At 33.2% G+C, this 12558-nt stretch overlaps 1 protein-coding gene across 10 annotated transcripts in view; it reads left to right on the top strand.

Annotated features, from left to right (window-relative positions):
- The window catches only part of NOL4 (nucleolar protein 4), a 277921-nt gene that overhangs the window by 206796 nt on the left and 58567 nt on the right, over window positions 1-12558 (top strand). For all 10 annotated transcript variants that reach the window (XM_036229933.1, XM_016153923.2, XM_016153925.2 and 7 more), the window contains one exon: window positions 8058-8171. In XM_036229933.1, coding sequence (XP_036085826.1) covers window positions 8058-8171 — 114 coding nt within the window. The remainder of the gene's footprint in view (window positions 1-8057; window positions 8172-12558) is intronic.

Genomic DNA, 12558 nt, shown 5'->3' with positions numbered 1-12558 from the left:
TGAATTCTGAGAACAGAGAAATAGAACAGTCATGAGCAGTATAAATAAAAACAAATCTCTGCCTATTTATATCATAGTGAAACAACCACAGACCCAAGAAATTCTTAAATTTCACCAGTAAGAAACAAGAGATTATCTAAAACAGAAAAACAGAATAAACACAATCCTTATTCTCAAAATAGACGTCAGAAGACAAACTTCACAATCCTAAGGAAAAAAAAAAATGTTTTCAAAATTGTTAGAGAAACTGCTTTTAATCTACAAGTCAATGCCTAGTTAAACTCCATTTCCAAAGTGAGAAAGAAAGAGATACTTGAGACAACTATTGACGTTACCACTCACAAACTGTCCCTGGGTGAACTAAAAATGTCCTCTAAGAAGAAGGCAACTGAATCCAATGGAAACAGTGGAAAATTAGCAGCACTTGTGAGGAAATCAAGAAAAGCACCCTGATTTTGTAGTCAGTGGATCTTGGTTTTTATCTGTGCTTTGCCAGATGTTACTTGTGACCCTTGTGAACCTGATCTTTCATTTCCTCATAGGAAAAATGGAAACAAATAGCACTTAATCTTACACATGAAAACTAACAGCACTTGCAATAACCATGTAAAAATTCCTACCTAGCATGGTACATAGTATCTGAGAAACATGGTAGAATGTAGTCTAATCTGAAATTGCTTTACTGGGAAACTCTCATTATCTCAATCTGTTGAATTACTTGGAGGACTGAATCAAGTATGCCTTTATCTACTTAATCCTCACTTTTAGCTAAGAGCAGCCTTAAATCTCTCTCTTCTGTGTGCAAATTGTACTTTGTGGTACCTCTATTGTAGTTTTATTTTATCCTGTCTTATATTACTGTTATATATATGCCTTACTTCCCAATAAAAAGTTATGTTTCTTGAGTACAATGCTTCTTAATTTGTGCATTTTTGTATTGCCCACAATGTCTTATATAGTGCAATTAGTTCATGAAAGCTGCTCAATACAAGTTCAATTCAATTGAATGAATATTATTGAATGAAAGATGAGTGAATGAATGGATACTTACTAAAGTATTACTTTGTGATAGAAATTACTTGGGAGATAACTTTCGTTGTGTGCTATGTGTTTCACAGTATTCTGCAATTGGTATTTGAATTTTAAAGTTACTGCCAACTGAAAATCTAGCTTAATATATTTTAAATCTCTAGAGAATTTTTCCCCTAAAGAAAACAGTTATATAACATTTAATTTTAACTATCTTTTTAACCCTTTAAACACTATTTTAAAAATATTTTTATCTACTTAGCAATCAGTGTGACTAGGTATGATATTAATTGTATCAATAGAATACGTGCATATTTGTAGGTTTCACATGTAAACTATTAGGAAAAAGATGCCATGATCCACAATAATCACAAGTACATACAGTCACTTATTTTCAGAATCACAAGATGTTTCCTAGTGTAGATTTAAAGAAGTGGTCATTTAGTTAAAAATGAAACCATGCCATTTTAGTTGATAATTTCATTTATCTTATCTTAGTCAGGGGTATTGTCAAATGACATTAGCTAAACTGGGCTTCTCGGTATCATCGATAAGACTGAATTCCCCATGTATTTTTGAGAATGATCATTATTAAAGACCAATAATGTTTTTAAATTAAGGCCACAGCACAGATCATTAATTCATAATGAAATATTTATAATCAAGCCCTCAATGAAGGTTAATTAGCATTTTTTGTTAAAAATGCATTTTCAAACTCTTTCTAAATTAGTCAAGGGAATTATCTCAAGAAACTGGAAAGTCCAAAGGTTCATACATAGCTGGATTCCTGGGCTCAGCTGTCAGAGATTTGCCACTGTCCCATTTCTTAACTATGTTTCCCTGCATATTGGTTTATCTCTTAGATGGGTCCTTGCTGCCTGTTGGGAAATGTTGCTATCAGCAGCTCTAAGCCTCCATTCTTAAAATTTATAATCCAAGAGCAATCTTCCAGCTCCAGGTCCCCGTTCCCAGGAAAGGACTTGAATTGGCCCTATTTGGATGATATGTCTATCTCTTGGATCTGTTATTGGGAACAAGGAGATGAGCTCCCATGATTGTCCAAGCCTAAATAATATGGGTAGGGTCAGGTCAATGAGGTACTTTGCTTATCATTTCCACCAAAACCATATAGGACGTGTTAAGGACAGCTGACTTGCTATTTTAAACTACATTCATAACCCTTATCTAAAATCTTGCATCATCTATGGTTCAGAATTCAGAATTCTTCAGATTTGGAGAACGTGATAGAGTACTTATTCTATTTATTGCATGACACTCACAGAGCGTTCTGGAAAAAACATCTCATATACAAATAGTATTTCTGCCACAAAAGTTATGAATATACACAGAAAGCAGGAAAAAGAAAGACTAAGTATTCTCATGTTAGTTTTTTCTGCCAACTGAGTTTCTGCAAGTTTTTGAAAAATCTTAGTTTATGCTAAATTAGGATTTTACAACTGCTGCTAAAATGTTCTGGGTCTGTAATAAACATACTTTATCGAATACATATTATGTCCTGTATGCTAGGCATTGTACTAGCTTGTAAAGTAAACCCTATAATGACAAAGAAAGTGTTGTTTATCTCCATTATCATTAGACTTAGCACAGTTCCTAATATATAGTAAGTGCTAATTAAATATATTTGCTGAATAAATGAGGGTATCAATGATTTTATGTACATTACTTAATGGAAGCGATTCTAACAACTGCTCATGATATAGAGATTATTTTTTCTATTCATAATTTACAGACCGAACCTAAATTTTGTCCTTTATAGAAATGAAAATAATGATGCTTGGCAGAACGAGTGAGGCTTAGAGATATTAAATAGCAAAAACAGACAGATAGAAAGCAAGTGGCTGATGACCAAATGATATCTAGGTCAATCTGATTTAGTTGTTAAACAGTTACTTTATTACAGTAATGTCTACAAATGAAGCTACCTAGTTAATAGAAAGGATCCCTTAGGAGCTGAAACTTCTACCAGCCTGTAACCATTATGCCTTTAGGTATAGATATACCATTCGGGAGGAGTAGGTTATGCATATCATCCAAGCTGCAGAATTCTTAAATTATATATTTTATAAGATAAGATTAGGAGAAACAATTTTAATTTAGGACTCTACCTAAACTCTCATTTACTTTAAGTAGGAAAAGCTCATTCTACTTAAAATCTTAGGTGGGCGTTGCTGTGGTCTTGTCTACTACTCGATTAGGATATTCTTAAACACCAGTCTAGAAAGCATTACCTCATTCACTCATGAACAGAATCTCACATTTTTATTTCTCTGTGCATTTTTATAATTTAAAAAATTCTGCATCTTAAACGTACAGCAGAAGTTTAGAGGACTCCAATGTTGTTTAGTTTATAGTTTTAAGACCAACAAATGAATAGCTTGTTAATGTGGTGGTAAGTTTTACACGCATATATAAGGAAAAACACATGTACATTGTGCCAACAGCAATCACATCTTAAGTCTCTAATTAAAATGTGATTTTTTGAACTCCTAAAGCTCCATGTGACAGTTTAGCCATCTGTTTAATGAAACAGCCACCACTGATTTGGGCATAGATAATTATTATGATAAGGACAGTGCTGGGGAAAGATCAACTCATCCCAGTTGAGAATGACAGTTAATTATGAAGAGATAATTAGCAAAGGGTGGTTAGCATTATATCCAGAGAAAGAAATAGGTAATAAATCTTCTCAATCTAGGTATAAATCATGTAGAGTATAAGATTATATACATTTTGAATCATGATTTTAAAATCTAATAGGTATATCACAAATGCACACATTAATAAATAGCATATTAGCTGAGCTATATTCAACCAGAGGGAAAAGTGTTGTTTTTCATAAATTATTTATTGAAGTCTTTGTATTTGATTTTCTTGTCAAAATATTCTTATCTGAAGTTATTACATGGAAGCCTTTGTGTCATCTGGGCACCCCTATTGATGATGTAAGAGGGAAACTTCAGCCCTCGTTTCTGGTGGAATCCATGACTACAGCCCTTAATACACACTGCTAACGATCTCCCAGGAAGACCCCAAAGCAGTGATAGTAGAATAATCTCTCTCCTAGTAAATGTGATGAAGGAAGGGAGTGTTTCCCTGAAGATGGCTCTCAGAACTCATACTAAACAATAGGTTTAAATTTCTCTCTGATAAAATTGCTTTTATAAGGAGCAAAACTGATTAATTCCCTTCTATCTTAATATAAATACTTTTGACCTGTAATGTAAACAAAAACAAATCATGGAGGAACATCAGCAAAAAAGAAAACCCCTTAGTTAATATTTTATAATCAGGCGCAGCATAATTGAGCTGTGTGTGTGTTGAGGAACTGTGGCATTTATTATTAGTTTATCAGTATTAGAACCAAGGAAATTTTTAGGAGGATTGCTTCACAGAAAAAAAGAACTGATCTGCCTGTCTCCTCATTCTCATTTTGGGTACAAAACTCAGCTTTATTACATTTTATGTACAGTAATTTCTTGCCACTTCTGGTTGCTCCAGCATGAAAATCTTATCAATTTAGATTGCATTAATTTACAACAAGTGACAGAACTTAGATAAGTGACATTTTATCTTTGTGCTATTCATGAAGAAGTTTTAAAGAATTAGTAAGGAAATATATTAGAAGGATTTCGATCACTTTAAGAGACGACTTTTAGAGAGATCCTAATACACTCTTTGCTTAAATGTGAAATGGAGTTCTCTGTAAATGGATTCCTCTGCAGGAATGTGTAGTATATAAGAGCTCTAGCTTTATTTAAGCTCATTGAGGCCTTAGTTGCAAAATAATATGAAGTTATTTAGTAGGGATTATTATTCCCAATGTATCATTAGATTTAAATATTAATCCAGGTATTTCCACATACATAGCTGTATGATCTTGGGCAAGTTACATAATCTCTCATAACTTCAATTTTTTTTTCTGAAATATGAGTAATGTAAATACTTTCCTCATGGGTTGTTTGGAAGACTAAATTAGATAATGAATATAAGCTTTTTGTATTAGTGCCTTCACACTCTAAGGATTTAATATGAGTTAGGTATTAATATTTATCTTAAAATTAAATTATGGTACTCATTTTCTACTTAGAAGTACATATTTTATTGTGTATTTCAGATAAAGTAAATTCTTTGAAAAAAATATTTTTTAAACTGTGATATAGGTTTTATTTTTTCTTTCTTCCTTGCTCTCCAATGAGCTTGAGTTAGGTATCATGATAGGAATGCATACAGGTAAAGGGCTATCTTTGGTTGTCTTATTTTTAGTTGAGCACAACAGTTTGTATATAAGGATTTTTTATTTTTCTAGGATATTTTATATTAATCATGACAATGTAAAATGAGTGAGAGAATTGAGAGACATAAAACCTGGGTTCTAGATAAGCTCAATTTGTCCTTTGGCAAGTTATTTAATCTGTGTGGTTTAAGTTTCTTCAGACATTAGAAAAAAAACTTGTGCTGACTGATTTCTATGGCCATTTATAGTGACTAAATTATAATTCTGCAATAAACTCAGAACAAGTCTATTTGCAAAATTATACTGTTTAAGTACTGGCAGTATTTAATCATACTTCTTTGCTTTTACTTATTTTTCCTACTTAATAAAAAAGAATATATGATTGCTTTATCTTGAAGTTGACTTTTTTTCCTAAAACTTTGAAGTATTAGGTTATTCAGTGACCTTAAAAAAATACCTAGTCCATTCAGTCAGGGCATTTCAGTTTTTGAGAAGACCAATTTAATATATATAGGAAAGACATAACTCTATCATTTTCTCTGAAAGGGAAATTATATAAATTATGTATCACAACTTGTACTACCTAGTAAAAGTCATTTTTTTATTTTATTTTTAAAATTAAAACAATTTGAGAGGAAATGTTATTAACTTTAATTAAAGGGCTATTTTACCTTGTGTTCTCTCTGTCCAACAATTTTTTATGTATTTAAGGAACTTGTGTGTTTGTTACTACAATTTAAGCACCCTAATAAAAATTACATATCATATGTTTATACACATATAATTCCAAAATTACAAATTCCTAATTTTGAATGAAGATGCCAGATAGAGGAAAAATAAAGATAATAAAGGAGAGAAATACATAACTCTGAATTTAATGTGGCTATCAATAATTTTTATTTAGATTTTATCAGTTTGGTCCCTAGAACCAGATGAAGGTTCTGATAATGTAGTTTATAAAGATGTGAACATTCACTTCTATTTAAATAGCTACAATCAAATAATTTTTCATTTTTCATAATGGAATCTTCTTATTCCAATTTTTCCACAACACCTTTGCTCAAAAACTTCAATTGAGAAGGACAACATTATGTACTTAACTCCCATGTAGTTTAGATTATACTTTTGAGCCACTGATTTTATACCTTAATATATTTTTCATTATGACCTAAAACACCATATCCATACCAGTGAAGTACAGAATGAAATAAAGAAGCACTATGAGTTCTGAAATTATATTTTTATGACAATCTCGTCTCTCTTCCCAGCACACAGTCCTTTCTAATTTCCTTCTCAAAATGCTTCTGCTGCATTTTCCCTGCATTTTCAAGAGACACCCTTCTTTTTCTTTTGCAAAAATAAGATTCCAAATATCCTAATGCTTTGTTGTCAAAGTTGTCTAACCATCATTTCAGACATCTCTCAGATTTATCAAGTGGAGACTCTATACCTTTCCTACCTATTGTCTACCGAGGTGACTTTGGAGCTAGAATCATGAGGAAAGTGGGCTAAAACAGCCACAGAAATTACTTTCTAGTTCAAACAGAGGCAGAGCCTGGTCACTTTCTACAGTATACAAATTTCACTGAGGAGTGTCTGTTAAAACACTGTGGTCTGAATTTAGCTGTTCTAGACTATTGTTTGAGACATAAAACCCATGGTTCAATTCGCTAAAGCACATTTTACATGGCAGAGTTAGTAAAATGAATCAAGTACCATAAAGTCATGCTCAAATTCATTTACTAGATAAATAAATAAATAGGTTCTGTTAGTTTAAAGGTTTCTAAAAAGTGGCATCCATAGGGTTTTCGACTGAGGCTTTGAAAACTCTAACATGGCATGCCACTATGATAGATTCCCAAAAGACACTTTTATTTTGTAATTTCATATTTTGCTATCTCATCTGGTTTAATTTTCATGTTATTTCTTATCTTTCATTTGCTTATCTTCATTAAAAAAACTGTTCAATATCATTAAGTACTTCATTTTTCACTTAGATGATTTTGCATGTAATTAGGGGAAAAGAGAATGGAAAACTTTTCTGATTATCACAAATGATATGGAGAGTTGCAAACAATTTATAGTTAATTAGGAGCTTAGTTGGGGGATTAATTAATTTGTATGTGGGCTACACAGAAGATAGATTTTCAACATATACCTGTTAATATTAACTCATATTTATAAATTAAACATGTAGACACATACATCTCACATCTAAAACATCAAATTTCATATCAAAATATTTCTTGAACTGATTTTAATTTGTATTTAAACTAAAGTAACATTGTTAAAGGATTTAATCATACCAAGTGTGTCACATCTTAGACTGTAAATATTCATAATATTTCATATTAAGGTTGACATGGTCTGAGTGTCTGTCAGTTTTTCCAACTATGTTTCAGCCCTGTCACTTGTTTTTGTTTTGTTTTGTCGTATGTTATAAAAGAATTAAAGAACTTGTTTTATTTGCAAAACCCAGTCAGCAATTTTTCCACTGCTTGTTCAAATTCTAGCTTAATGGCCCAGACTAAGTATTTGTGACAATGGAGTTGTGGGAATGAATGATGAATCTGTGTAGCAACTATAGCTTTAACGTCTAACTAGCTTTCATTTTTCATCTTTGCAATTTCCATTTCCTCCTTTTATTGAATAAGTTCAGTGGAAATAAGTGGCTACTCCTGCACATCCCGTGAGCTCCTCTGAGAAAAGCATTGGTCTGTTGATGATACTGTTAATAATTTTTTCATGTTTTCTCTCTTTTTTTTTTTTTTAGTCTCGACCTATTCCTTCCCACCTTACTTCAGCAGTTGCAGAGAGTATCTTGGCGTCAGCCTGTGAGAGTGAGAGCAGAAATGCTGCCAAGAGGATGCGTCTGGACAGACAGCAGGTAGGGAGGAGTACTGGGGTCTGGTGTACACCAGGTATAGACAATACGGTTATTTAGTCCAATTTGAGTAAAGAACAAACATTCTTCAATGGATTTTGAAGTACATAAATATATAATTTTTTATCTTGATGATATGAATTTAAATTTCAAATTTAAATTTGAAAATGCATGTCATGAGATCAACAGAGATCTAATAGCAAAAATTTCTGTAGTGAAAAATGGACAGTCATAAAAACAATGAGTTGTAATTCTGTTTAGTATCCAAGGTGAAGGCTAATTACTTATTTAAATAAGAGGTTCTAACTGATCACTGACAGTAGTTTTATAAGTTTACCTGACCATTTATGATAATGACTTGATTGTGTTCATTTTAAATGAAAGTGACTTCAGTTTCCTCTGGTCCACTGCTAAATGTCCACAGATTGTGCTGAGGATGGTGAAAGCATAAAATGGGGATATAAAATAATGAAAATCTATGTCCTGGGCTTGCTTCCTTGTTAAGAATCATTCATTGTATACCCATTAAGTATCATCTTCCTTTGTCTCTTTTCTAAGGATGTATATCCATGTAGTGTACATGGGTGTATTTTTGTGCATTGTTCACTCATGTTTCACTCAGTTTCTCTCTTGGTTTAACTGCATCCGTCTGTCTTCCCTTCTCATGTCTGGAATGTCTTTCTCTGTTTTCTTTTTTCTCTCTAGACTTCTTAATTATTCATAATAAAAAACTAAATTATATATAATATTAAATATTACACATAAAATTATGCTGTGTTCTGATTTTTAAATTATTTTTACAATAAATTATCTGGATACCTTCCTTTTCTGATTGAGGTAAAGATGAGAAGACAATTGTTAATCCAGTTTTGGTTTTCCTGTGAACCAATGAGCTTCAAAGACATAGGAAAAAAAAAAAAGATTTTCTATTCCAGGCTTTGAATATTGAAAAATATTTCAGAATAGCATTATTTTTTAAATTTATGTGCTTATGAACATAGTATGTGATAATAATTCTAAACAATGCAAAAGATGAAGCCTTTAATTAAATAAAGGCTTTAGCCTTTATTATTAGCCTCAGATAAAATGTATATTAAAAAGCTGATTTTGAAATTACTAATCATTCTTCGCCAACAGTATTTATACATAGATATGTCCTTAGTTGAGACTTTTATTATTATTATAACTCTAAAATTTTTCTTACCTAAAATGACTGATGGCACTATATACAATACCATCTTAGCATAGTGATTAAGATTGAACATTCTGGAGTTCAATACATCTGGTTTTGATTCTCAACTCTACCATTACTAATTGCATGACTTCCAGAAAGCTGCTTCAGTTCTTTGTGCCTCAGTTTCTTCATATGCAAGATCATAATATTAGTACTAAACCTATAGGCCTGTTGCAAAAACCCTAAATGACATATTTATGTTGTGTATTTAGTATTTTGCCTTGCATATGGTAAGCATCCCTAAATTCAGCCTAGTATAGATGATTTTGATGAATGTTCTAGCTTTTCTTTCATCGCATTGATATAAGTAAAACTAGAAAGAAGCATTAATAGTACTAGCAGATATATAGGAGTTTTGAAGTCAGACTAAGTCTATTGGAGAAAAGATTATAATTCTAGAAATTGGAATAGTGGAATTCTGGGATTGAATGGACTCTCCTGGTTGTCATCTTGTCATATAGATATATCTCCCACCTAGTCTACACTCTAGAATATCCCAGCATAGTGTCAGTCATAGAGTTTTTATGAAAATTAAGTGTCTGATCGATGCTATGTACTACCTATGATATCACTCTACAGTAGCCCCCAAAGCTGTGGCCAGTATGTGGCCAATTACTTAACCACTGTTGTTCTAATCTGTAAAATGGGGATACAAATTCATAGTTTTATTTTGAGGATTTAATAAGGCAGTGCATCTGAAAGCATACTGCATTTAATAAGTTTATATGTCGTTAAAGATATAGCATATTCACCATTTGCTTGAATACCCCAAGTGGTAGGAAAATCCTACCTCCAGTACTAAAGATCTGCTATTTACTAAAACATGTGTCCTGTCATGACAGAGTTGTAATCATTTTGATGGTCTTTAAATCGAGCTCAGATTTGCTTCCTATAGCTTCTACCCATTAAAGAAAAGCTGCTAGCAATGAGGACTGTGATTTCTTACTTTGGTCCTGGGAGTAGGAAGAGCAATGAGTGGGGACCAATGGTACTTGACCCTACTTCCCTTATTAACCTTTCTCTACGTCCTCATACATAGTGGTCATTTATTGCAAGTGACTGTCACCTAGGAATGGATGTCCAGTATTACCCCCACATAGGAATGTTCTTTTCCAGGCTCTAAAGGGTTCAGTGGGCTTGAGATTTGTAGGGGCTATGGAAGAAATGACAAAAAAAAAAAAAAAAATCTGTAGATTATCAGAGACCTAATAGGCATTTTAGAGACTTTTTTTTTTTTTAGTAGTTTCAATAATCCATGAGAGCAAGTATTATTCTCATTTACATGTGAAGAGACTGGAATTCCGAGAAGTAGGAAAATTTGTACCAGATTGCTCAGCTGCATGGAATATAAGTTCAGGATATAAATTCATACTATGTGCTGCTGACACTTGCCATCTCTCCTTGATTCTATGCCTTTTCATTGTGTTCACGAAGGAAAAAACCAGGTTCAGGTACAAACTCTTCAGACTCCTATCATTTGTGTCTCTTCTCACAGTATTTTTGACAGTGAGATTTTCTGTGGGAAAAATATCTGCTTTATTCACAAAGATTTTTGCACTCTTCCATAACTAGCAAACTAGGCCTTTCAGTAAACAAGTTATTCCAAACATGACATTTTTGTCTTGCTATGAGCTTGAAAAAAGGTTACAAACTTCCCAAAGTGCTTCACATCATCCAGGGAGTGGGTTATGTACTGTGAATGCTGGTTTAGTATGTTTTTGTGTGTTGTTGTTGTTATTTAAGTATTTTAAAATATATTAAATAAAAGTATTTCTTCTTCCTATGAATTCTATAAATTTCATTTGGCATACCACACCAAGACTTCTAGCAAGTGATCTTGCACTTCTCACCGAAGCATGGAGATGCAGGGAGCCCTGTCCTAATTGGATCTAATAGTAGAGATAGCCAGAGTCCTTTTGGGCATTGCCAATGAGATCACCCTTTTCTGTGAGCATTCTTAGCCCAACTCTCAATTCTTAGAATTCGCCAGCGACTTGGAGATTCTTCACGGTGGCCCTTCCTTTCTGTAGGTACATAAAAGTTCAAACACTAGACAGTTTACCCTGGATTCTAGTCAGCCACACATTTTGACTGCTCACTGCCTATGTAGCCACATTTAGGGCCATAAATATGTATGCCCTTACAAGTTTATGACGCTTGATGAATTAATTGGATTTTATCAAGCTCTCCGAGCTGTGAACATGAAAGGTATTCTGGATGTATTAAATACCTTATTTCATATGTGCACCTTGCACTAGCATCCAGAGGAGGCTGCTTGTTATGCAGCCTCAGCCCTGAAGCACGCCAGTGGCAAGGACAGGCACTTTCTGCTTCGTCAGGAATCAGATTTCACACAAGTGAGGTCAGTCCCCAATGTGTTACACAATATATTCAGCACTGCTTTTCTTTTAACATGAATAGCTGGAACTTTAGCAAATTCTTCCTCACTTTGAAAGTTCAAGAGGATGGGCAGTGTCAGAGTTCACTTTTACAATTCTATGACGTACATCAAACTAAAAGATGGCCTTTTTCTCTACCTTTATTACTTGGATATTATTTCATCACTATTCCCTTAAAAACAAAGATATCTCAATATTCTGGGTTATAATTTATCTAAACAGGGAGGACTAAGTGAGAGAGATTAGACCAAGCTATTTGCTGTTGATTTATCTCTGATTACTGTGTATTTTTTTGCTGTTTTTGAGAGATGAAATACATTTTATTCCTAGGCTTGCTTAGGTTTCTGAATAATGTGAGGATTTCTTTGGTGTTTTTTATCTATTTGGTTCTTTCAGTCAAATTAGTTTGTCGTTTTATGGGAGGGATCCCATAAAACCAATGGTCAAGGGCTTCCCCAGCAGCATCACAGCAGACACAGCCCGCATAAAGGAGAACGCAGCCTGAGTGCTAGGTGACAGTCGGTTTTTGTAGTGACTAGGACAGATGTGATGTGGCACTTTGACTCTATTGAAAAGATCGCTGTGGGAGGATAGAGGAAATGACATGTTAGTTGTTTGTGACATAATAAAAGATGAGAAGGCAGGAAAAACATACTGAAAACTGATATATCTCTAAGTTAAAGAAAATCACTGCTAGTAAACCAGCATGAAACCATGGGCCCAGGACCAAAGTAAGCCCACAGTTTCTCCTACTCTG

This window comes from Rousettus aegyptiacus, unplaced genomic scaffold, assembly GCF_014176215.1.
Source record: "Rousettus aegyptiacus isolate mRouAeg1 unplaced genomic scaffold, mRouAeg1.p scaffold_m13_p_12, whole genome shotgun sequence".
NCBI classification, from domain to species: Eukaryota; Metazoa; Chordata; class Mammalia; order Chiroptera; family Pteropodidae; genus Rousettus; species Rousettus aegyptiacus.
The sequence above is the reverse complement of the archived record's forward strand: the minus strand, read 5'-3'. Positions and strand labels throughout refer to the sequence as shown.